This window comes from Cervus elaphus, chromosome 22 (genome assembly GCF_910594005.1).
Source record: "Cervus elaphus chromosome 22, mCerEla1.1, whole genome shotgun sequence".
Lineage (NCBI taxonomy): Eukaryota > Metazoa > Chordata > Mammalia > Artiodactyla > Cervidae > Cervus > Cervus elaphus.
The window spans coordinates 30,676,001-30,702,929 of NC_057836.1; the positions used below are offsets into that span (position 1 = coordinate 30,676,001).

Genomic DNA, 26,929 nt, shown 5'->3' on the forward strand with positions numbered 1-26,929 from the left:
GTGCTATTCATATGTGCCACAAACGATCACTCGGAAACAATATTAATAAAATTTTCATTTAATGCATTATAAAGCTCATTATTTCCTAATTATCAATATTTTATCATTATCTACTCTTGAGGTTATTCCTATCTATTTTATCCATATGGTGAAGATATCATATAATGTTGTACTACGGCACACTTTTTCCCAATGACTTGTTCAGTGATATCATGTTGATTTACACCCTGTAAAATGGCAAATGATGTAAATTAGGCATTATTTTATTGTATTGTTTGGACTTAATAAAGTGATGGAAAAACTACTAGTGGAAGTGAAATCACTCAGTCCTGTCTGACTCTTTGGGACCCCAGGCTTCTCCATCCATGGGATTTTACAGGCAGAGTACTGGAGTGGGTTTCCATTTCTTTCTCCCTGAGATTTTCGCGTCCCAAGGATTGAACCCGGGTCTCCCGCATTGTAGGCAAACGCTTTTACCCTCTGAGCCACCAGCGAAGTGAGGGTTTACTTAACTTCAGGCAGGAAGGAACAGTGAGGACTTCAGAGCAGTTCATTTATTTGAAGAACGCTCTGACCCGCGAGAACACTGGTCTATAAACAACAGGTCAAGAGATGGGTTCTCTTGGCAACCCATCTACTTTACTTTGGCTTTTGTTTTATCTTTATCAAATCTACACATAAATGCTGCATTCAGCTGTAGTGACAGGAAGGCAAAGCCCTGCAATCGATGAGCTGCCTCTTGGCTTGGGCAAGAAACCACAGACGATACGCGAAGAGACTAAATGTGAGCTCCCCAGGCACCCGTAGCTCGACTTTTCAAAGAGTGAGGAAAGGCTAAGAGTGAATTCCCAGGTACCCGTAGTTCGGCTTCCCAAGAGCGCGGAGAGACTAAGTGTGAGTTCCCAGGCACCCGTAGCTCGGATTCTCAGGAGCATGCGCCGGAAGTGGGCGTCCTGCGCCCTCCCTCTCCGGGAATGCAAACATTTCCGGCTTCCCAATGTAGTCCTCAAACCACTAAGACCATGGAGGCTCCGTGCTCGCCCCCGACAGCGGGGAAGTTCGTTGTGGTCGGCGGTGGCATCGCGGGTGTCACGTGTGCGGAGCAGGTAAGGCGGGCGCGCAAGCGATTTCGTCTCTCCGAGACCCTGGAGGCGCTGGCGCTTGAGGCTCCCGCCCGCCCCATTTCCCTAGTGTTTCTTCCAGGTTGCTTTCACTGTTTCCTTTTTCCCTAGGCACCCCTTCCGTCTCCTAGGTATTTGAGACTCTGTCTTGGCTCACAGAGGATGTCCTTAGTACCTCGCAGGCTTCTTCTCCGATGCGGGGGCGAGGAATGGCGAGCAAGTCATTAGGGGAAACCCAAAGCCGACTGAACCCGGTTGTGGTCCTGGTGATGCCAGAGCAGATGTGGGTAGAAGAGGGATGGGTTACGACTAGGAAGTACTTGGCCAGAAAATCCCGCCATCTTTCTTAATGGCCTAATTGAATCCAGCTTCCTCATAGGTGCCCACGTCCTCAGTGCATCGTAACTAGATTATAAAGAAGTCCTTACGTAAGTTTTGTAGACTTGGGACTCCCAAGATAGAAGAGATGTCATCTCCAGTAATATCTTGTAAAACAGCCGACATGGGCTTAAGTGAAGCGAGGTGATGCTTTTCTGATTTATAGTACACAGTCAGACAACATATATACGTAAGGAGTTTTTACATGTATTTTACATGAATACATGTATTCCAAAAGGGTCTAGATTATTGTATTGGTTAAGAAGTAAATATAAGCAATCGAAGTCATTAGAAATTAAGTTTTTTTCCTTAACTTTTAATCTTTGGATGTGTGTAGATTTCATTTATTCATCAAGTGAACACCTATAATCCAGATACTGTACTAAGGACTGATTAGACTAGTACTAACAGAGCATGGTGCCTCTTTTTTGGAGACTCAAAGCCTAGTGAGTAATGTAAATAAATAAGTAAATCATTTCATCAGTGTGTTCACTACCTTAGGGGTGCCTGTGGAGTTAGTAAGGCATGAATTAGGGAAGAAGTGTCCTTTCTCACAGGAGATGGCCCTTTGTCTTAGTACAGTCATATCTCATTTTATTGCCCTTTGATTTATTGTACTTCACATAAATAACTTGTTTACAAATTGAAGGTCTTCAGCAGGCCTGTGGAGCAAGCCCTGTTGGCACCCTTTTTCCAACAGCATTTGCTCATTCGTGTCTCTTTGTCCTATTTTGGAAATTACCACAATATTTCAAACTTCTAAATGACTATGCTATTTTTTATGATGATCTTTGATCAGTGATTTTTGATGTTACTATTGCAAAAAAGATTGCAAAAAGATTAACACTCACTGAAGGCTCAGCTGATGGTTAGCACTTTTATTAATAAAATATTTTTTAATTAAGGCATGTAGATTTTTTACAACACTTTCAGAACACATTTTTATGCACACTTAGTATTGACAACAGTGTGTAGTATAAGCATAACTTTTATATGCACTAGGAAACCAAAATTCTCATGTGATTCACTTTATTGCCGTCTTCACTTCATTGCAGTGGTCAGGAACAGAGCCCACGGTGTCTGTTATGCCTGTATAGAGGAATGAATAACAGTTTACCAGGTAGACAAGAAAAGACAGATATTCCAAAGGGAGGTAGCAGTGTAATCTCAGGTGAAAAAGCATAGAACCATCTGCAAGCAGCAAAACTTGAAGTATATGGTGCTTGGGGAAAGTGACCAGAGATGAAGCCAGGAAGACTGACAGGGACCTGATCATAAAGGATCTTTTAAGTCATGCCAAGAATTTAACAAAAACTTACAAGTAGTCAAATGATTGTGACCAGTGGAGTAACATGATCAAATGAAAAATTTTGAAAGATTATTAATTACAGTGTGTTTGGAGCAGAGCAAGCTGGTCAGTATGAGACTGGAAGACCAACTCAGAGGTGATATTAGTAGTATTGTAATGGAAACAGAAAGTAAGGAAATAAATTACAGAATATACATAGGAAAGGAGAGATTGATAATGTCAGATATTATAAAAAATTTAAGTAAGGTGGTACGAATAATGAATGTGTAGGTGAATTGAACATGCTCAGTTGGTTTTTTTTGGTTTTTTTTTAAGGTTTTTGCAATAACATTCATTTTTTAAAAGTTAACGTGTATAGCAGGAAACCAAAAAGCACAAGCGAAAAAACAAAGTCTGTCTTAATCAGAAGCAGAGACAGATCAAGATAGGTGGAGTTACAGAGCTGCAGGGGTTAAGAAAATCCTTTTAGGAAATTTAAAGTGAGAAAGGAAGAGGTTGTAACTAAGGAAGATGATGAAACATTGGCAGATTAAACCTCCGGATTTTGATAAGACTCTCAGAGTCTCTACTGGTTGGGCATGCCAAAGCACTTGGGAAAGTTGCTAAAGTTTTAAGTGTTTTATTGGAGTTTGCTGTGATTTCATTCTGCTTAAGACAAATGAAGTTATTTTGCAATGAAGAAAAGTTGGTTTAACTGTTAAATAGGAAGATAGTTCCTTCTCATCCTTTTCATGGTTATTGTTAGAGTGTAGTGTAAATGTATGTTTCATTTTAATCAATATCGGAGTTGAAAGCTTCTCACCACTACCCCATAAATAGAGCCAAGACCCAGGAAAATGGAGACCTTTAAAGGGAGAACAGTGAGTTTTTAGTTTCCTAAGTTAATAACATTAAAATTGCATTATCTGTCTCACCCCTCTATGTACTAATAGTTATTTATCATAATTTTCTTTTCTTTTTTTTTAATAAGTTGGCAATTAATTTTCCATCAGAAGATATTCTCCTGATAACAGCTTCTCCTGTTATTAAAGCGGTTACAAATTTCAAGCAGGTAAGAACCATCATATACCTTTCTTAGTGTTAATTTTCAAAAACTGCAGTAACTCACATAGCAGTTAGTGTAATTGTAGTATTTTAATTGTTTAACAAATGCTCTTTTGGTACTCATTTTCAAATCATAGCTCAAAGTTTAGAGTTGTTCACATGAAATACCAAAAGCACCTGGAATATATTAAATTTCTGGTTGTCTCTCATCTTTTCCTCCCCACTCAGAAGTATGTTTCAGAAAGTTTCTCTTTTGAGGAAGGATGTTATGCACATCTACATATGAATGCAAATATACATGTATATCTTTATGATAAGTGTGTGTGTATGTACAGGTCAGAAGAACACTACCTCTGAGCCGAGTTTACACTTGCAGAGAATTAATGCTTCAGATGTGTAGTAAGCATCTCAGAACACTTTGTAGTTCCATGAGTTTATTTTACACATAACATTATAATAGTCTAAAGAGCATTTGGGTCATGGTATCATAGAAAAGGAGACTCCCAACATTTTTGATCTTGTACCTCACGTGTTAAAAACTTTTGCACTCATATCTTAGTATTATATTTATAAACTACATACATGTACTGCAGTGCTATAGTTCTGAATATTATAGGGCCTATGCAAAAAATAAATGAATAAAAGGTGAAAAACATAAATCTTTTCTTACCATACTACAATGAAGACTACTCACATAGTCTTTGATTCAGTATAGGTTTTCCCTTATAACACTCTGATGATGGAATGTATTTTTTTTTCCTTTTGGCATTTTGTATAGACTTAATCTTGAAATAAAGGTTAAAGATTTGATCTTAGGGAGAAAAAGCAATCTACCCATGTCCCACAAACACATCTTTCCAATCTTGAAGTGTGTTTTCTAAAAGTTCTTAATAATATTGTCTCTCAGGGAAGAGATCAGTATACAGTAACCTACCCTATTTTCATACATAAATCCCTAAGATTTACATAAACTCTTAAGACCAAGGGTAATTTAGTGCCATATGTTGCACTTTATAACCTGCCTACAGATAGGTAAAGTACTTAGGTATAGCCAAAAAGAACTATGTATGGGATTGAGAGAACCAGAGAACAGATTAAACAGGCTTTTAATTTCTAAAAGAAAAAAACATAAATTCAGTTATAGTCTATGAGTACATACTTAGAGATGTATGGCTGAATCTTCCAAGTACAAGTACAGTAGAAAGAGAAAACTTGGGTTCTAGGTCTAGTGATTATTTACTGGCTGTGTAGCCTTGACAAATCTCTGTACCTGAGTTGCATCATTAGGATAATATCTTCTTTGCTTACTTAACAGGGTTGTGAGCTTAAGATGTACTAATATATATGAAAGTGCATTGAAATAGCAAATGTCTTTTTTTTTTTTAGTGTATAGAAGTCAGAAATTGCATTCCTTTTATCATTTACTGAATATTTAGATTATTTACCATTGTGCTAGACATCCAGGATATGGAAGTTAAAAGTATAGACCATGCATCAAAAAGTCACTAATGGTTATCAGTGTGGTTAGGGGAAAGAGTGGTAAAGAGGGAGTTTGACAGTTATTCTATGTTATGTATTATTTATTTGTTTAGTGTTAAGAACACATATTCATGACTTGTATAATTTTTAAAGGAGAAGAGAAATTAATGGTAATTCACATTTATGGAGTACTTATTATGCTTTACTTCTGAATGCTTAAATGTAGTAATGTATTTAATTCTTAACCCTGTGAAGTAGGTTGTTCTCCCCACAGTGCAGATGAAATAAATGTGTCCCAGTGAGGTTCGGTCAGTTTTCAAGTTTATTGACAGGTTTGAATCCAGACTCTCTGGCTATAGATCCCACATGGTCAGTTTCTCAGATGATTATTTTCTACTGGGCCAACAAATATGCACTAAATAGTTATCATACAATTTCATCATTATCCTGATAGAGGCAAAAAATGAGGTCATTTACCAATATATTTATATTCATACATACTGAACTTTGTGAAAGAGCGCCAAAGCCTGCCTTTGGGAGTTAAGGAAGGCTTTACATAGGAAATTGCATTGAAATGAGATTTAAAGAATAAAAAGGTTTTACTGTGTTTGCAAGAGATCACATGGAGTTTCAATTAAGAGGAGTGGTCAGTTGTGTCAGATTCTATGGAATGGCCAGGTAAGATGATGGTTGGAAAGTGGTTATTTCTAGTATAAATCATTGGTGACTTTCAAAGAATTTATGCAATTTTGAGAAATTAATGGGAGGTAATTCTAAAATGACAGCATGAACTTTTCTCTATTGAAAAAGTTGGCTATGAAGGTAGAAAAGATTTAGAATGGCAACAAGAGGACATGAGATCTAGCATTAAGTTGAATTTTATTCTTTTAAGGTGGGAATTGCTTGAGCATGTTCACCTGTTGAGATTAACAAACCAGTGGGAAAGCCTGAAGATGAAGGAAAGCAAGGAATATATAACAAGGAAGGAGTCCTGAGGAGGTGAGAGGCGATGGGATCTGGAGCACAGAGCAGTGGATTGACTTTGAAATAGTGGGAGTGGGTCAAGGAAAGTGGACATGAGCAGAGAAACATCTAGATAGTGGGAAAGTAGTCAGAGTTCTTTGTGATCTCTGTGTGTAAGGTGATTTGCTGAGAATAAAGAGGATAGAATAAGTTTGGGGAACATCAGAATGATGAGAGTTTGAAAAAGTCACTGAGGGATTGAATGTTACTAAGATGTTACTGCACTTTTCACTGTATTTGCACTGATGGTATAAAAGGAGTGGAAGCTACTTACCCGGGTAGCCATTGTATTCTTGACTACCACACAGTGGGAAAAATAAAATAAAAGCCATTTCTTAAAAAATGTTACTTTTATTAAATCTTGCCTCTTGAGTGTGCATATTTTTAGTATTCTGTGACACAATATGTATGCATAAAGCATTTCTTCATATGAAGGGTACAATATTGTCTCAAGGAAAAGCAGTTGTATACTTGCTGAGTTGCAAGATGAACTAGCTACTATTTTCATGGAACATCACTTTTACTTGAAAGAACAACTGCCACCACTGTGGCCATTCATGTTTGGAAAATGAATGAAGTGAGCCTGTCACTTCAAGAAACCAGCCAATGGTATTTGTTGCCAATATGACAAAATTAGAGCTTTCAAGCAAAAATTAGATTTTTGGAAAACTCATTCTTCACTGTTAGCCTTATAGTACTTAGCTTTTTCTCATGAGATTGGTGATAATAATGAATGTGATTATTTTTTAATATTTATTGATAGGAAATGTGTCAGTATTTGGAAGATCTCTGTAATTTTGAGAACCAGTATTATCCTATGTGTGAAATTACAAGACAGACTTGAAACTATCAAAGTGCAGGATAGACTAATGGATTACGCAGTCCCAAAATGAAAAGTTCTTGATACAGTATCAAATTCTACTTTGCATCTAATCTTTGAGAAACCATCACTTGTTGAGTTTTAGTGTAACATCAAGAAGAATGTACAGTTATCTGAAAGGGCTACATATCTGTGTGAGGCTAACTCTCTCTATGTACTTCAACAAAAACAATGGTGCAATGGTTTAAATGTAGACGCGGTTTGAATGCAGAAGCAGATACCCAGCTAAATTCTACTAAACCAGACATGAAAGAAATTTGCAAAAATGCAAAACAGGGCTGCTTTCTCAGTTTGTTTTGTTTTAAAAAAAAAAAAAATAGTTATTTTTCATTAGAAGTGTATCACTTTTAACATGTATTGGATTTGTTATTGTTACTTTTAAGTTAATTAAGAAATAATTAAAATTTTTCTCCGTTTCAATTTCTAATGCAACAGATATTACTAGGTCTAACTCAAAAACACAAAAGCTTATTGGGGTCCTCAGTTGGTAAGCCTATAAAGAGGTCTTGAGACTAAAAGGTTTGAGAACTGCTATAGCCAAGCAGCAGGATTTCCAGACAGCGTTTGAGGGGAAATACTAGTCTATAATGTGTGTGGGTCTTCTGTAGCCGCCTGGGTTTACAACTGGAGAATGGATGTAATTTGGTCTGTGGTTGGAAGTTTTCAGGGTAATTAATGGTTAAGGATAAGAGAGCAAGAAAGTAAAGGATTTGGAGAGAAGATGAAATGATCCATAGTGGAGTCCTAGTGGGATAAGACAGAAGGTGAGTCCAAGAGGAGGCTGACAATTTTGAAGAACAGGAACAAAGAGTCCAAAGACTAGCTCATAGTAACGTTAGCTAGTAAATAGAAAGAGAAAGCTGCAAGGATAAAGAAATAGATAAGCTGTTTGATTAAACTGTACAGAAGTAAGTAGTGTTAGCCTTCATTTTACAGGCCAGAAGACTAAGGCTCGGTGACTTCCTGACTTGCCCATGAGAGGCAGGACTAGTGTTTGCGTTTAGGTCTAAAGATACGGAGTCTAGCCTTTCTACTGTGGATATTGCAGCTGGCAAACTTTCCTGTTTTATGAATGTGAAATAAATAGTGTATAAAAAAGAAATGAAAATATTTTATTATTTAAAATTCTTAAAAAATTTAAGTATGCATTTTTATCTCTTTTCTCTCATATAGGTTTCTAAAGTATTAGAAGAATTTGATGTTGAAGAACAACCAAGTACCATGTTAGAAAATCGCTTTCCCAACATCAAGGTTATAGAATCTGGAGTGAAGCAACTAAAGAGCAAAGAGCATGTATGAGGACTTTTCTTAATGACATTTGCTGTTGTTAAATCTTGGTGAGAGGTCTCGCCTGCCTTCCTTTTACCACACCTGTTGCACCACCACCCAGGTCCCTGGCGTGTAAATTTTAGTGACATTGATTCCCGTTGGTATTAGAAAAATGTACCCCTTTTTTGAGTTTCTTGGGGATATATCATTAGTTTAGGTTAGCATTTTAGATTTTACATTTTAAATGATCGTTAACATTTGTATAGTGTTCACTGTATTCTGGGCACTGCATTAAGTGCGGGGCACAGGAGCAGTAATGGCAGAAGCCTGCTCCCAGCAGCTCTCAGCATCATAGGGAATATAGACATCATATGTTTAATGTTGAAATATTATCAAAGCTCTGGTATTAGATGTTTAGGAAGACCTCACAGAGTGAGTAATACTGAGCTATGTTTTAAAAAGGTAGGTGAAGTAACAGTTCTCCACGTGGGAAGGGCATTCCTGGAAGTGGAGACTGCGTGTTGAGAGACCCAAAGAGAGGAGAAGGGCATGTGGAGAGAGAGAGGCCATCAGAGGGGTTGGCGTATGGATAAGGAAAGGATATTGGCCAACTAGGCCAGAGAAGTGAGTAAATAGGATTGTGAAGAACTTTTTATGTCATGCTAATAAACTGAGTTCATTTTATCATCAGTGGATAAATAATAAAGAGAGTCTAAGTGGAAGAAAGGTTGATAAAATATTCATCTAGGAAGATGTATCTGACAGCAGTGTCAAAGACGAACCAGGGTAGAACAAGTGGCTAGTAGCCAGTGACCAAATTAGAAGGTGGTTATAACAGTCCAAAATGATACAAGGCCCAAGCTAAGGCAGTCTCAGGAAGGGCAACTTCTCAGTCTCAGATGTCGGGAAGTCTCTGTGTCATGTGATACACAATATCTTCACATGAACTTCAGGCACTAAAATGGGAAGCAGGGTTTGTAGTTGTTTCTCTGAAGCAGCCCAGGTTTGAGTTCTCCCTTAGGGAGAAAGCATTATGTGTCAAGTTATTGACACATAATAACTTGTGTGTCACAAGTCACAAATAACTTGACAGGAAAAAATAAAAGTAAGAAAAAGTACTGAGTTTCATGAGAAAAATTTTACAAATCTGAATCCAAACACCACAGTGATTTCCTAATATTTGTAATGGTAACACTTGTTCCATAAAACACCCATGTCAGTGAATTTGCACTCTGAGGTAGGCTCAGAAGTATACAAATGAATTGTGAGGGAACTTACGTATCAGGGCATTGGAATGAGCCAGAGTGCCAAGTGTTTCATTTGAAATGTGTCTTGTATAGTATACATGTCTGTCTTCTATGATCCATCCTTCATATTCTTTAGTGAATTAGAAATGATGTATTTTACCTTTTTGTCTGCAAAAATTTAACAGTAGTCAATAAAAAGGTTTCGTGTTTATTTTTATAGTACCTAGGTGCAAATAATTTTTTAAATTTGGTCAATGCCTATAACTTCTATTAAAATTGTAAGCAGATTATCTAAAGGAAGACCTGTATAACATTTCTGTATGATTATACTCTGTTGGTTTATTGGTTTTATGTTGTATTTTTTACGTAGCTGGAGAGTTAAAATGTGTAACATATTTCAGTGGGTATGTACTTCGCTATTTGACAAATTTTATAAATCAAACACAAGGTATAAAGATTAACCCCTAAAACCATTCCAGCAAAGTCTGACATCTCTCATAGTAGCACATGCTTATGTCTATCTGCTTTCTAAATGCTACTCCAACATGGATACCCATTCAGTATTAAGAAACAAAAACCATGGGTCTCTGATATGTATTTTTAGACTCATCTAAATTCACTCATTAAAAATTAATATAAATTAAAGCCAGTACATGCTAGGATTTAAGGTTAACATGTTTTTCACTTACAGAAACATGTAATCCACAAAGAGCATGATGTTTGCTGGTAATGTGATTGCAATTTGTACTTAAGAGCATAAACACTGTTTTTCAGCACTTCTGAATTTTTAGATTCAGAAGCTATTGTTACCTCTTCTACCATTAACTATTCCTCTGCACCCATAACAGACATTAAGGTCTGATATGATTATAATCATGAATCTACTTATAATGACTCCCGTTGAGATTAGAGTGTTTATCAAGGAAATGTTCATCAGAATGCTCAATTTAAAAATTTCTAAATGTTTAGTCTTTAAGGCCAACATACCTTTCCAGACGAGATTCTCAAAGTTTTATCCAAAATTTTGTGGGAATGTACCTTTTCTCCCCCATGAGAAAAGGACTGGTTTTCATCAGATTTCTATAGATGGTTCATGGTTCCAAAGGATTAGGAATCACTGGGTTAGAGAACACATACTTGTACTTAGTTAGCTTTGTCGTTGCTGTAGCAAAGTATTGAGTGCCACCAAGAGGCAACCTTCATATATTTTTTGCTCTTGCTTTATTGAATGTTTCGTAACTGTACTCATGTATAAATGTTTCCCCTCTCTTCATTGCTCTACGGTTTTACAGTGCATTTTAACTGAAGATGGCAATCAGCATATTTATAAGAAGCTCTGTCTGTGTGCTGGAGCAAAACCAAAATTGATATGTGAAGGAAATCCTTATGTGTTAGGAATCCGTGATACAGACAGTGCACAGGTAACATTTGGGTCATGGGAAAGAAACATGAAGACTTCTTAGACGTTTTCTGCATTTGAATCAAAGTGCTATACTTACAATGATAATTTCTAAACTGTAGTGGCAGAAGAAAGTCTTCATGACTCATAAATCAAAAAGTAGTATAATGTTCTAGTACTGCCAATTTGAATTCAGTTTTAGTTGATAATTTAGGGCTTCTCTGTGGCTCAGATGATAAAGAATCCACCTTCAATACTGGAGACCTGGGTTCAGTCCCTGGATCAGGAAGATCTCCTGGAGAAGAGAATGGTTACCCACTCCAGTATTCTTCCCTGGAGAATTCCATGGATAGAGGAGCCTGGCGGACTGCAGTCCATGGGGTTGCAGAGTCAGACAGGACTGAGCAACTAACACTTAGTTGATAATTTATCTTGTTTTTTATCCGTGTTCTTTCTCTTTCTGTGTTATCTCAGGTATAATGTCTGTGCTGAAGGTTACAACTAACATTCAGTTTAGTGCAGTCCCTCAGTCGTGTCCGACTCTCTGCAGCCCCACGGACTGCAGCACGCCAGGCCTCCCTGTCCATCACCAACTCCCAGAGCTTGTTCAAACTCACGTCCATTGAGTCAGTGGTGCCATCTGACCATCTCATCCTCTGTCACCCCCTTCTCCTCCTGCCTTCAATCTTTCCCAGCATCAGGGTCTTTTCCAAGGTGTCAGTTCTTTGCATCAGGTGGCCAGATTATTGGAGTTTCAGTTTCAGCATCAGTCCTTCCAATGAATATTCAGGACTGATTTCCTTTAGGATTGACAGGTTGGATCTCCTTGCAGTCCAAAGAACTCTCAAGAGTCTTCTCCAACACCACAGTTCAAAAGCATCAATTCTTCAGTACTCAGCTTTCTTTAGTCCAACTCTCACATCCATACATGACCACTGGAAAAACCATAGCTTTGACTAGACAGACCTTTGTTGGCAAAGTAATGTCTCTGCTTTTTAATATGCTAAGTTCATCATAGCTTTTCTCCCAAGAAGCAAGCATCTTTTAATTTCATGGCTTCAGTCACCATCTGCAGTGATTTTCGAGCCCAAAAAAATAGCCTGTCACTGTTTCCATTGTTTCCCCATCTGTTTGTCATGAAATGATGGGACCAGATGCCCTAATCTTAGTTTTCTGAATGTTGAGCTTTAAGCCAACTTTTTCACTGCCCTCTTTCACTTTCATCAAGAAGCTCTTTAGTTCTTCTTTGCTTTCTGCCATAAGATGACACGCTTTCTGGTATCATCTGCATATCTGATATTATTGATATTTCTCCTGGCAATCTTGATTCCAGCTTGTGCTTCATCCAGCCTGGCATTTTGCATGGTGTACTCTGCATATAAGTTAAATAAGCAGGGTTACAGTATACAGCCTTGACCTGTTCCTTTCCTGATTTGGAACTGATCCGTTATTTCATGTACAGTTCTAACTGTTGCTGCTTAACCTGCATACGGATTTCTCAGGAGACAAACCACACATTATTCCACTCTGATTGGGAATATGTGATTTGCATTCTAAATGATGTAATGATCTTTTTCTCAAAAGGCAAAGCATGTCCAAGACTTACTTCTTAGCAAATAAATAATATTCAGAAGATCTTTGTGTTACAGAATCCTAGAACTGAAAAAGACGCATGGTTTGTTCTGCTCGAGAACAGTGGTAAACTATCCCAAAAAGGTGAAATTCTATATTCAGAACCTTTTGCAACTCCTTTTGGTAATTTATTTCAGAATTCATTAATCCTTATTGCCAAGAACATCTTCTTGGTTCCAGTCACAATACTCCTCTCTTACCTCAAGCTCAGTGTTGTTCTGTCTTATGAGGTAGTAATTTTATATTTATATAATAAGATTTCACAGCATATTCAAAAGCAGAGACATTACTTTACCAGCAAAGGTCCATCTAGTCGAAGCTATGGTTTTTCCACTAGTCAAGTATGGATGTGAGAGTTGGACTATAAAGAAAGCTGACCGCCAAAGAATTGATGCTTTTGAATAGTGGTGTTGGAGAAGACTCTTGAGAGTCCCTTGCACTGCAAGGAGATCCAACCAACCAACCTTAAAGGAAATCAGTCCTGAATATTCATTGGAAGGACTGATGCTGAAGCTGAAACTCCAATACTTTGGCCACCTGATGTAAAGAACCAAGACGTTGGAAAAGACCCTGATGCTGGGAAAGATTGAAGGCGGGAGGAGAAGGGGACAACAGCAGATGAGATGGTTGGATGGTGTCACCGACTCTATGGACATGAGTTTGGGCAAACTCCAGGAGTTAGTGATGGACAGGGAGGCCAGGCGTGCTGCAGTCCATGGGGTCACAAAGAGTTAGACACGACTGAGCGACTGAACTGAATAGGATTTCATAGTCTTATTAAATTGATAGCAATTTTTTTAAAGCTTATTCTTAAATAGGAATTTCAGAGAATACTAGAACTGGGTTTTGTTCTTATAAACATTTGAGGTTCATATTATCAAGGATTAAGTTCATAACTATGTTACAGTGATGTCCTCTGGGTACATGAACTCGTCAGTCCTCATGATAATCCTGTGGCAGTCATTACTCCCACTCTGCAGAGATAGGGGACTAAGTAGAGCTGACTGCCTCAGCTGTTCAGCTGTCATCCTGAAGCAATGGGACTTTTGTCTACTTCAGAACATACCATAAGAATGATTTCTGGTCACTTTTTCCTCAAGCTCATTGTGATCTTTTTTTGGCAGGGAATGGAAAGTGGAGGGATCAATTAGCTGTTTTACAATGGTGATAACATTTAAAAAACTATTATTATGTGCCTGCTCCTCCTAACAACTTTATCTCCATCATCCTACTTAATGCTTCAAGAAACTTTGAGATATAGTCACTTCTCACTTTGATTTATAACTTGGGAGGACCTGAGGTGCAGAGAGGTTAAGCAGCTTGCCCAAGGTCACCCAGTTAGTAACTGCTGGAGCCGGGGCCTCTGTAGTCTGTGCTCTGAACCACTGTGCCGCTGTGCTCCTCATTTCTGTAAGTTCTGAGACTGCAGGGAAAGTGTCGACTGAGGGACTAGGGCAGGAAGAATCCTGTGTCCAGGATGCAGCTCAGTGTCATGTTGGTAAATTGACTTGGTCCAGTAGTTGGGAATGTAGTAAGCTAAAGACAGAGCCTCGCGCTGCATTTGAGTGTAATGACACACAGGGAAAGAAAGCTAGAAGAAGCATTGCTATAACGGCAATCTGGGGTAAAACATGGAGGCAGCATTTTTATTACATTAATCGGGAGGATACGTCCTGCCAGAGAGGGAAAGAGATTTATTATCAGTGAAGCCTCTTGCTTCAGGCATTGCCCATACTACAAAACACTTGTCGTTTTCTTTTTGATACAGGAATTTCAGAAACAACTTACTAAAGCTAAGAGAATAATGATCATAGGGAATGGTGGTATCGCACTTGAATTAGTGTAAGTACATGTTTTTTAATATTATGTAAGGATTGCTCTGTGATTCGTGTAATTATTGGTAAATGAGAAAATATCTTGTTATCCTGAAAAATCAAAGATAAGGATAATTGTTTTTCATGTATTTTCAAGGAGAAAATCCACTTTTTTTAGCTTTCATGAAATAATTCATAGTTGAGAAGTTGAGAATTCGTTATTTATGAAACATAAAGAGTTTCAGGAAAGCTTTCAGCCTCACTGACGACTGGTTAGATTTGACCCATGCATGTGTTCCTGTAAGCATGTGCTATATTGAAAAACAATTTAAATATGTACACCTTTGAGAGTCCGGCCCATAGTCCCCATGACTATTTATTGCTTATACCCCATCCTGCTTCACGCATTTACCTTACCCATCTGGCCATGAAACTCAAAGTGTGTGTGAGTTTCTGCTTCAAGATACGTGGTACTCCCACATAACGGGAGTAACTCTTGGTTTCTGGAAGTTTGGGGAATGTGAACACCTTAATATGAAATATTATCATCTTAATATGGTGTTTACAGTTTGAAAACCATTGAGGAATATCCTGCTGTAGTCTCCAGAGCGTTGATGCACTTCCTTTGTGATTTTATCTTTCCGCAGATGGCAGACATGGACTAGTCTAGATATTTTTCAGGCCAGAAAGTTGGGTCTGGCTACAAAGAGGACAAATTTATATCCAAAAAAGGAGTCTGCCAGAACCCTGTCTTGGCTCCCTTTCATTTGTTCCAGCCCTGAGAGTAGGTTTTTGCCTCTTTTTAGAGGACGGTGAATCTCAATGGAAGACTGTAAGAGTGCTTGGATTGCCTGAGTGTGAGCACTGGCAGTCATTAATGTAATTATGAAGTTTGTGGCATTATATGGAAAAATGCAAAGAAAAAACCAGAGTCAAGACCAAATGGGCCGGAAGAGGGAGGCATAGATTTATTGTACGAGGGGCTTCAAATCCTTACATAGACATGACAGATTTTTCTCTTATCAATTATCACCAAAAGTGGAGCTTAATACTATTATATTATTAACATTGAAAAGCTTGCTCACATTCAAAGTTTCCAAGTCTTACAATATTTAATCCTATTCTTTATTTAGGTTGGAGATTGAAGACCATATACTTGGATAAAATTCATAATTTTATATTCAGTAAACTCTGATTATTTAAGAATGTGCTCATGTAGTGCTGCTCATGTAGTGCTGTTCTCTCAGTTTAGGTTAACTGAATGATTAGGCTTTTTTGTCTTAATGAAAAATGCCATATCCAGACTCTTTCTGCTTTATAATAGCCCCCATGTTCCACTGATGCTAATACTGATTTCTTCAGTAAGCCTTCATTTCAGCTGTTATCTCTGTTTCCAAATGTAGGTTAATCCTTTCTGTTTCAAGCAAACATAGTTTTTCATAATTTCACAAAATGTAATACTTCATTGTTTTCTGGGTTTTTTTTAAAGTGGTTTTAGAAATGAAAGCAGAATTTCCCAAAGTGTGATGACACCGTCTTGCTTATGCGTCTTTCTGAGGACATAGGCCATAGGATGAGAGGACTAGAGGGCACCCTGTGAGGCACAGCACACCCCGGAGTTACTTCTGGTGGTTGCTTACAGTAACTGTGGCCACCGGGCAAGCATCAGTATTTTAAGCTATACTGCTATGTGTTACGCTGCTACATTACTTTAAAATACCAACAAAAAAAAATTGTGTGTAAAATTGGAATATAAAAGTTATGTGTATTCTGCTTTCTGTTTATCAGCAATATTATATGATCTGAGCAGCATGAGATAGAATGTTCTCCAGATAATCTGAAATTTAGTAACTATTAAGTACTCTGATGGCATAAGAGAGGAGCAAAAACAAAGGCCCACTGGAGAAGGCAAAGGGCTCCTTTACCATACGCCAAAAAGCATGAACTTCAGGTGACCTGGAGTCAGATGTACTAAACATTCTTTTTTCTGTCATCAGCTTATCTGTCAGCCTTGAAAAATCATATAACCTAACTATGTTATATTATGTCACTTTGAGAAATAAAGGTGGTAACACTTTTTACCATAAAGTGAAGTGAAAGTGAAGTCGCTCAGTCGTGTCTGACTCTTTGTGACCCCATGGACTGTAGCCTACCAGGCTTCTCCGTCTGTGGGATTTTCCAGGCAGGAGTACTGGAGTGGGTTGCCATTTCCTTCTCCAGGAGATCTTCCCAACACAGGGATTGAACCCGGGTCTCCCGCATTGTAGGCAGACGCTTTACCGTCTGAGCCACCAGGGAAGTGACCAGTGACGTTAACACACTGATTACTATTGCAGTTTCAAATAAAATCCTTGTATAGTTAGGATGACCATATATCCTGTTTGTTCATTTGTACCAAAACACGTATTAAGAGCAGATAAATTATAGTGAACTCCAGGGACTTTGTGGAGTGACTCTTAAGAAAACCACATTCTCAGTGTCCAAACCTAGAGATAAAATTGCTGAAGCCCAGAAGCTCTTGCTACCTCATGAACATTAATAGAAGGTGGTTTCTATATACCTTGGGCATTTCTTTTTTCCTCTAAGATCCTTCATTTTTCTGTGACCTGGGTCTTTCTTTGGCTAGGTGTCTTGGAAATTTCCTAGATGAAAGGAATTCATTGCAGGGTAATCCTTTCCTATACAGCAAAGATTTTCATTGTAACTCTCATTCTTTCTTTTTTCTCTGTCCTTCCATAATGTGCTTTGAATACATATTAATAAAATATTTGTTTGCAAAGAAGTCAACTGTCTCAATATTGTAGCTATATGTCACCCATCCTTCCATTACTGATTACATTGTAACTAGATAAACCAGGCATTGCTCACTCCTGGGAACCCTGGGGGACATTCATATAATAACGATGTTTAGAAATTGAACACTTTTAGGTGATAGTCATTAAAAATTTTTACATGCTATTCAGCGCATATGTGTGCATGCTTTGTCGCTAAGTCGTGTCCAACTCTTTGTGACCCCATGGATTATAGCCCACCAGGCTCCTCTGTCTATGGGATTCTCCAGGCAAGAATACTGAATTGCCATTTCCTCCTCCAGGGATTCAGTGTATATATTTGTCATGTATATGTTCTCTAAATAAACTTTAAATTTCCCTTATTATTTATTCTACTTTAACTCTTATTACCCTGAAATGTGTTATATTGTGCTTAATAATCATTCTCAGTTTGCCTTAAAATATTTCCTTTACTCTTGCCCTAAGAGGTAGTTGTTACTTATCATACAAAGATTTCTTCTTATGCTTTGAAAGTGCTCTAAGTAACTTTCATATTCCTTTTAGGTATGAAATTGAAGGCTGTGAAGTAATTTGGGTCATTAAAGATAAAGCAATTGGGAATACTTTCTTCGATGCAGGAGCAGCTGAATTCTTGACTTCAAAGCTCATTGATGAAAAACCAGAGGCTAAAATTGCACGAAAAAGAACCAGATATACAACTGAAGGTAAGTATGGTGGCTAGCTCATTCATTCACAGATGAGACTTTACTTTTTAACCACATAGACAAAGACTATTAAGAAAATTTAGCAAAATATTTTGATAGGACTGTAGATAATACTTATTTCTATTTCTTTATGTAACTTTTAAGATTATACATACACATGCACACACACGTATATATATGTAGGATATATTTTTTATGAAAAATATGTGTAACTAAAACTGGAAATTTAAAGTGAATTAAATAAACCAGCCCATCTACATCTGTGCAGGCAGATGCTACAGTTTGACAACACCTAAGTTTATAAAATGCAGTGAGTTTAAAAACAAATACAGTTTTTTAGTTTAAAAGAGCTTTTTTTTTCCTTAAATTTTTGACTTATAAAATTGAACAAGAATTTTGTAAGTTTGGGTCACACTGAAAATTGACAAAATTTTCAAAATTGAATGTCTGATTTTCTTACTCTTTATATTAACCAGTGATTATAACATCCATGAAGCACTCTATATGTGTTTATACACAACACTCAATTGAAAGATTATCCATTTTGTAGCTATATATCACAAAATTACTAAAGTAATAAATAATATAGATAAGTTTAGTCCTGCTGTATGAATGTGTGTATGAGAATTATTACATTACCTAAAAACTTCTGAACACATAATTCTCTGCCTGGCAGTTTTTGTATCCTTTGGATTTTGAACTGAGTTTGTCTCTTCAGGACGGAAAAAGGAAGCACAAACCGGAGCTAATGCTGGTAACATAGGCAGCGCCCTGGGACCCGACTGGCATGAAGGGCTGGATCTTAAAGGAACAAAAGAGGTATGTTCTCATGTACTGTTTAAACATATCTAAATCCAATTTTAAATTCTTGAACTGTTTGTTAAAGACTGGTTATTAAGCCTGTAGTCAAAGAATTGGCCAAGTCATTTTCCTTAAAATCCATGGTGTTAAGAATGGACTTCGGGGCCAGTTGGCCCATTTGAACTTTAGAGATAGATCTTCTTACACAGACTTTAGTAAACACACCCATCCTATTTAAAATTAATCTTTTCTCAAAGGTCTCTTTGGATGCAGTCTATTCTAAAGATTATTTGATAGATTCTAAATAAATTACACATTTAATATCCTAATTGCATAAGAGATGAACTGCTCTTACTCATTTACTAGATGTTTTAGTTATTTGTGGTTAAAAGACTATGTGTGATATTTAAATATTGTAAGAAATACATATACAGTCTTTATTACTGTGTATGATTTCTTTTCAGCCTTCATTAGGTTGGAGTGGGCCTGACTTCACAGTATATCAACTTTGTGTATATCAAATTTTGTGATGGAAATCACACAAAATCATTTATTCCTGCACCTTCAGGTCCTACAATTAATGGTATTTTTAACTTGCAACTTCAGTTTAGTTCAGTGAACATTTGTTGAGTATCTCCTACCTAAGTGGCACTTTACTAAAGTTCTGGAATATAACAATCAGGATGTGTCAATTTACTTTTTAGTCCATAACAGTTATAATTTAAAAATATATACAGTACTTCCCTGTGGCTAAGCGGTAAAGAATCTGCCTGTCAGTGCAGGAGACACTGGTTCAATCCCTTATCCAGAAAGATCCCACATGCCGTGGAGCAACGAAGCCTGTGCTCTAAAGCCCAGGAGCCTCAACTACTGAGCCCACACGCCCTTCAGCCTGTGCTCCGCAACACGAGAAGCCCGTGCGCTGCAACTAGAGCAGCCCCCTCTCACTGCAACTAGAGAAAAGCCTGTGCACCGCTGAAAATAAATAAAATAAAAATACAGATACATGTAATTACTGATAAGGCTTGTATTAAAAAGTATGCCCTTAATGCTACCTGCCAATTCAACTCTTGATCTCTAAATACTAAATGAGTTTCTGCTCACACTTTTCATACACAAAATTAAGAGGCATGTTTGGGAGCATTAAATGTGTTTTCACTTTTACTGTGAGAATTTTTTTTTTTTAGTTTCTGTAAGTATTATAAATTTTTTCTTCATCATCAGTAACCCATCCTTCTTTCTGGAAGTATTATGGTGACCAGTACTTCTTTATTTTAGTTTTCTCATAAAATTCACATTGAAACCATGTGTGAAGTAAAGAAAATTTACCTTCAGGAAGAATTTAGAATTTCTGAGAAAAAATCCTTGTCTTTTCCAAGAGACCATCATGATCAGTCAGTTACTACTGACAAAGGTAAGTGATAAAATAAGAAAAATAATCACTTATTTAAAAAGAAGACAATTTTACCTTATTGTTATATTTAAAAACTCCATACTTCCATATAAAATTTAAATGTGAAAAGATAAAACCATAACTTAATAATGTAAATCATTTCATTTTCACTACTTAACTCTTTGCATTTTCTAATAAATTAAATTTTATAGAGCTTAACATTTTATGCAAAGCCACTGTTTGACCATCATACCCCTGTGAGTGAATTAAGAGTGTCTTGCAGATCAAGACAAAAAATAAAAACTAAAAAGCTGATGCTGTTAGAGATGAAGTGACATCCTCAAAATCAGACAGATTGAAATCTATAAAGTTGAAACTAAGGTACAGATCTCCTGAAATTCCTATTTTCCATTCCCATGAGAACTACTCTATGAAATATATTCAACCAAACCTCCTGTATGTGATACCCCATTGCTCTGAATTCTTTGAATATTTTCACAGGGAAAGGAATTGTCTGAGTGTCAATAATAAGGGAAAACTTTGAAAAAGGAGTAACTTACTTGGACTAAACTCTCAATGGAGTATAATTTATTAATAAAGATTTTTAAAGAAATAATTTATAAAGTGATTATCAATTTACTTTGTTAGAATTTATGTCTAAATTTGAAGGAAAAATGTTTAGAATGCCTGCCATGGATTCGTGATTATACCCAAAATAAGAAGATGGAATTGGTTATATCAAAATTGTTTTAGCAAATGTACTTGGTAAATATTATTGAGTTATTGTTTTAAAGTCACCTCTTGCCTTGTTCAATTCTTCTTTGTTCTAGTTGTCATATTCACATAATGTTACAGGCTGTGTTTGTGATTACACTTGAGAACAAAAAGTTTTTTTTTTTAAAGAGATATGGCCTGTATATGTGGAATTGACCAATGAAAAGATATTTGGCTGCGATTTCATTGTCAGTGCTACAGGAGTTACACCAAATACAGAACCTTTTCTCTGTGGCAACAATGTAAGTTGAAAATTTTTGTCTCACTGTGAACATTGCTAAAGTATTATTTGTAAGATCTCTAATTCTCAAGCATGAACATTGTTCATTTGAAGTGTGGCACAGAACTGTCATTTAAGATGGCTGAAAACAATTTATATTCATGTCTTCATGTTCAGTATTTTTTTTACTGTCAAATCCTTAAGCAGTTAATATCCCAGCATTATTTAAGGTGACATAATGCACATTTCATTTATCTAAATGTTGCTAAGAGACTGATGTGTATGCTAAGTCACTTTAGTCCTGTCCAACTCTGCAACCTCATGGACTGTAGGCTGCCAGGCTTCTCTGTCCACGGGAGTCTCCAGGCAAGAATACTGGAGTGGGTTGCCATGCCCTCCTCCAGGGAATCTTCCCGACCCAGGATCGAACCCGCTTCTCCTACATCTGCATTGGCAGGCGGGTTCTTTGCCATTAGCGCCCCCTTGGAAGTGGGCCTCAGAGACTTCCTATGAATTCTTAAAAAGTGATTCTTTTAGAGAAACCAGCTTGTATTTTTTGCTTTTTAGCATTAGAAGCTTGTAGTAACTGAGGAATATTTTTGCAACTATGAGTGGGGTGGTCATATGTTTATTGGCAATTTTTGATGTTCTAAGAATTTGAAGTCCCAAGAATGGTATGGATTCATCTTTAGTAAGAATTTGACTGACTGGAAATTCAGATTAGTTGCCTAAATTTGGCAGCTATTTTTCACTTTCCTCACCTATCAACATATCATATCAACATGTAGAAATTCGACTTGTTCTTTTACTTCAGAACGAAAAGGTCATGTTTCCTTTTCCTTATCCCATGTGCTTATGAGGAACATTGTTTAGTTTGATGTAGGAGAAGACGGTGGCCTGAAGGTGGATGACCACATGCACACATCCCTTCCTGACATCTACGCCGCAGGTGATATTTGCACGGCCTCCTGGCATCCCAGCCCTGTCTGGCAACAGGTAAGCTGGCATAACCGATCACAGATGTTTATCAGAGAGTCCATCTGAAAATAAAGGAGCTGCCACAAGTAAATACAGCTTTCTGGTTTTCCAGCTTTTCTACTTTAAGTGGGAAGCTATCAGAGGTTTTGTTTTGTTCAAAACACTAGAATTTGTCCCTTTTGGTGAGGTATTACATAGTGATGGAATAGACTGGGATGTCTTAATTTTAAAAAGAATTATGACCGTTACTTTTTCATGTTCAGATGCTTATCAGCAGTGTCCAGTAGAACTTTCTGTGATGACAGATACACTGTGTACTTTTGCAGTGTCCAGTCAGGTATCCACTAGCCACCTGTCTACTAAGCACTTGAAAGGTGGCTGTGGCTGAGGAACTGAATTCAAATTTTACTTGTAATTAATTTAAATAGTTATGTAACTAGTGGCTGCGATTTAGGAAAGCACAGTTTTAGATTAAAAAAATAGCACACTGAGATATAAACCATACATTGTTTCTGATGATCCTGGTCCCTGTGGGAATTACTGAAAGACTGTTCCCATGGTAAACAGCCTTCCGCAGCCTAACAACCCCTTCCACCTGGAGCTAAATTTCCCCCTGCTGTCACAGTGTTGCCTGCCTCGTAATGGTGGGACAGAAGTCCTAGAGGAAGATACTCAAGACGGGGGCCAGAGGTGGCGTTGTTTTAGGAGGAGAGTCAGAGGTAGATGTTACAGATAAAAGAAGCAGTCAACACACTTATCTTGGTGATTACTCCAATAAAAAAACAAAAAACCACCTACCTTGGTGAAAGACTGGTTCCACTGGTAGGGCTATTCATTCAGATTAACTGGAGTGTGAAGTAGTAGAAGAACTAGATGTATTTTAAGAATCAGCTTTATTATTTTACATACATCAGAGATAGCATCAACAAGAGGGTGATGTCAGCCATATTTCTAAAATGCTTCAAACTAACTTGCTTTTAGTTTTCTCTACAATGACATCCTATGTCATTTTTATGGCATATCTGTCGCAAACTCAAATTAGGAATTGGAGTTACTGTTTTTGTTGTTGTCGTTTTAACATTTCAACCCACTAAGGTTTACAGCCGGGCTTCCCTGGTAGCTCAGCTGGTAAGGAATCTGCCTGCCATGCAGGAGACCCCAGTTCAATTCCTGGGTGGGGAAGACACCCTGGAGAAGGGATAGGCTACCCACTCCAGTATTCTTGCCTGGAGAATCCCCATGGACAGAAGAGCCTGGCGGGCTGCAGCCCGTGGCATTGAAGAGAGTCTGACACAACTGAGTGACTAAGCCCAGCATGGCAGAAGGGCTGAAGCCAGGGAATATGTCAATTACGTCCTTCGTGTGCCTCATGCTCCAGCACAGGGAAGAAATGGCCAGAAACAAACAGGTGTTTCTTACTGTGAGTGTCTCTAATAAACTCATCTCTTAATTTGCATAAGCAGTAATTGTTTCACACAGTCCAAGACGCAGACTGAAGGGCCTTGGAGGCTAAAATGCATTACCAACAGTGCGGCAGGATAGTATCGAGGCCACTTCTGCTGGCCGCTCTCTAGTTGTTACTGGGCTCTGTAGGCTGCCTTCCTGCTTCACCAGGCCTAACCTTGTTTAGAGAGGACACCAAATTAAAAAAAAAAAAAACAACTCACTGCTTTCAGAAATTCTTAAAGCTCATGATTATAGTTATTATTTTTTGCACACAAAAAAGACATTAGTTGCCACACATGAGGCATAAGAATTATCAAATACCAGAAGCAGTTGGTTAGTGTGACAATGATCCAGTCAGTTACCTAACAAGCTAGGTGTAACTGTTCTCAGGGACTGTCAAGCACTTTAAGGAATTGTACTTGGTTAAGGTGGTAACATTCTTCAAATAATAATGAAAAATAAAATTGCATGACCTTCTTTATTTCAGATGAGGCTGTGGACCCAGGCTAGGCAGATGGGCTGGTATGCGGCAAAGTGCATGGCTGCAGCTAGCGTGGGAGAGTCCACTGACATGGATTTCAGCTTTGAACTTTTCGCTCATGTAACAAAATTTTTTAACTATAAGGTAAGATAGATAGACAAATATTAATAGTACCTTTCCTGCTTGTTAGTCTTATAACTAGTTACAGTCATTAATTTTTTCACGTGAATAAGAGCTTAATCTGGTTTTAATCACTGTACAAAAAATGACAGATTTCCTCATTTCTTACAAACCCATAACTGGTATTATTGCTGGAGGCTTCCCCGGTGGCTCAGAAGGTAAAGAATCTGCCTACAGTGCAGGAGACCTATGTTCAATCCCGGGGTTGGGAAGATCCCCTGGAGAAGGGAATGGCAACCCGCTCCAGTATTCTTGCCTGAAGAATCCCATGGACAGGGGAGCCTGGCGGGCTACATACCTTTCATAGGGTCAGGCTTCACTGGTGACTCAGTCAGTAAAGAATCTGCCTGCAATGCTGGACACCTGGGCTCAATCCCTGGGTTGGGAAGATCCCCTGGAGGAGGGCCTGGCAACCCACTCCAGCATTCTTACCTGGAGAACCCATGGAGACAGGAGCCTGGTGGGCTACAGTCCATGGGGTCGCAAAGAGTCGGACACAACTGAAGCGACTAAGCACGGTCCCTGGATCTGATAGTCAGACCTGCCTTCTCACTGAACTCTTATAGTTCGGGGCCGGGGGGCAGGGGGGATAATCTCTTCCAGATTAGTTCCCTGATGGTACATTTCTGAGTTTTATTTGAAATTCACTCCTCCTTTGTGAAGAGAATTAACAGCTATTCATACCAAAGAATGAGCAGGTACTACCCCCTACATATTATTTAACCCTCTTTACATCACTCTGGGGCAGGTTTTTTCCTCCTCATTTACTGACAAGGAGAAACACACACATACAAATATATACATAAAATTTCAGAGAGGTTCAACAATTTGCCCATGAAAGATCTAACTCAGTTTCTTATTCAGCCTTTAAAAAAAAAATAATGACTCCAGGCTGATGTAGTTCCACATCCTACGTATTTGTATAATCACTAGGTATTTTTAGTGTTCATATACATTGTATGGTAGTGTCATCTGTGGAGTAAATGCATACTGTACAAATGTTTTCTTTGGTTCCTTCTAAATGGCACTTTTAGCAGTAAAACTTTGTGATGAGATTTCCCATTCTAGGAAAACACAAAATAACTGTGTGTTTTGTTTCTTCTTAAGTACTCACTAAAATAACATTTTTATATTTCTCTATATAGGTTGTATTACTGGGAAAATACAATGCACAGGGCTTGGGTTCAAACCATGAACTACTGCTGAGGTGTACCAAAGGGCAGGAGTACATCAAAGCCGTCCTGCAGAACGGGCGAATGATGGGCGCCGTCTTAATTGGTGAGACTGACTTAGAAGAAACATTTGAAAATTTAATTTTAAACCAGATGAACCTTTCAGCATATGGAGAAGATCTGCTGGATCCAAATATTGATATAGAAGATTATTTTGACTAGAAATGGCATTTCAAGAGCTACATCACATTGCAAATAAGATTTAAAAAGTCAGAGGATTACCCAGATTTAATGATGACCAGCTGAAGTTAAAATAATCTATAGATTTTTTTTTCCTAACAAAAAATTGACCACTAATTATGTAAAGATAAGTCTGAAGTATCCATTTCTGTGTTTTAAACTTAGAGACATTCATTTGTGATTTAGCTTTGAAACGAATTAGCTTGTTATCTACTTAACCAACAGTGTGGTATCTGGTTAACATACCAGAGCCATTCTTTGACCATGAGAGGTCAAAGGCAGGCTGTGGTTTCAAGAAGCTTACTCTTGTAATCTACTTAAGCAGATGTGTAGCAGTATCTTACTTGCTATATTATTTGTATCGATACCTTATTCCTTCCTTATTTGCATTCTACAACTATTGTTACATGAAATCACTCACTTTCTATGATCAGCCTTTGTAAGCCAGTTGTGTGAAAAGAAAAATACAGTTAGTTGTGGCAAGACATAAAGAACTTAACAAAGTTACATGAACTTAATCTCTTACGTATTTCACATTTAAAGGGTTTTACAATAGTTAATTTATTTTTCCTGTTTCATACTGTAAATTTATGCAATTCATGATCTCAAGACCTCAGAATGTCTCAAATTCTCAAGTTTTCAATACTTCAGAGATAAATTTTGAACATGTAGCTCCATATGTATAAAATATTGATAAAATTGTCTTAAAATTAAACTTCTGGTTAACTACAAAACTAGTACTGTATCCATGCATAAGATATTTTCTTGGAAAATTTAGAAACACTCATCTCATGCATTATCAGTTTTTCTTTTCTTAGCCCCTGTATTCTTACAATCAGGTTGCTGAAGCATGTTTGCAGACCTCTTCAGGAAGTTACTTGTAGTTTTTTCTTCCCTCTTTTTATCAGTTCCTTCAGAATGACAGGTTTGAGGTGATTCAGTCTGCAAAACAACAAGACAAACACTGGTAAAAATTCAGCTATTTCATTTTCTTAGGAGATTAATATCGAGTCCTTCTATATTGATCAGCTCTTTTAAATGTCCAGTGGTCTTGTTTTTATTTTCAAATGTCTTCCAGTATGAGCCCCATCTGGAATAGGAAGGGCTGTGCTGTCACGACCATAAGGAATACCTGACGTGTCCGTGGACACGC

The 26,929-nt window shown here is 37.6% G+C and overlaps 2 protein-coding genes across 3 annotated transcripts in view; one reads left to right on the plus strand and one right to left on the minus strand.

Moving 5' to 3' along the window:
* Positions 1 to 911: 911 nt before the first annotated feature.
* PYROXD1 (pyridine nucleotide-disulphide oxidoreductase domain 1) lies at positions 912 to 26,513 on the plus strand. 2 transcript variants are annotated; one of them, XM_043880868.1, is made up of 13 exons: positions 1,048 to 1,106; positions 3,779 to 3,859; positions 6,224 to 6,330; positions 8,408 to 8,527; positions 11,043 to 11,171; positions 14,550 to 14,623; positions 17,931 to 18,091; positions 18,810 to 18,910; positions 20,171 to 20,306; positions 21,189 to 21,301; positions 22,153 to 22,275; positions 24,191 to 24,328; positions 25,510 to 26,513. In XM_043880868.1, the coding sequence occupies exons 4-13, from the start codon at positions 8,456 to 8,458 to the stop codon at positions 25,756 to 25,758; spliced, it is 1,296 nt and encodes a 431-aa protein (XP_043736803.1). In that variant the 5' UTR covers positions 1,048 to 1,106; positions 3,779 to 3,859; positions 6,224 to 6,330; positions 8,408 to 8,455; the 3' UTR covers positions 25,759 to 26,513. The 2 variants fall into 2 exon arrangements, with proteins under 2 accessions (XP_043736802.1, XP_043736803.1); XM_043880867.1 differs by lacking the exon at positions 6,224 to 6,330 and having other exon boundaries at positions 912 to 1,106.
* The window catches only part of RECQL (RecQ like helicase), a 34,484-nt gene continuing 33,895 nt past the window's right edge, over positions 26,341 to 26,929 (minus strand). Inside the window, exon 15 of the mRNA XM_043880866.1 lies at positions 26,341 to 26,718. Within this exon, the coding sequence (XP_043736801.1) occupies positions 26,566 to 26,718 (153 nt within the window). The 3' untranslated portion in view covers positions 26,341 to 26,565. The remainder of the gene's footprint in view (positions 26,719 to 26,929) is intronic.

Coding starts and splice junctions, on each gene's coding strand:
- PYROXD1 (XM_043880867.1), top strand. CDS start 975: ATGCAAACATTTCCGGCTTCCCAATGTAGTCCTCAAACCACTAAGACC. Junction 1,107..3,778: donor GTGTCACGTGTGCGGAGCAG/GTAAGGCGGGCG, acceptor TTTTTTAATAAG/TTGGCAATTAATTTTCCATC. Junction 21,302..22,152: donor CTTTTCTCTGTGGCAACAAT/GTAAGTTGAAAA, acceptor AACATTGTTTAG/TTTGATGTAGGAGAAGACGG.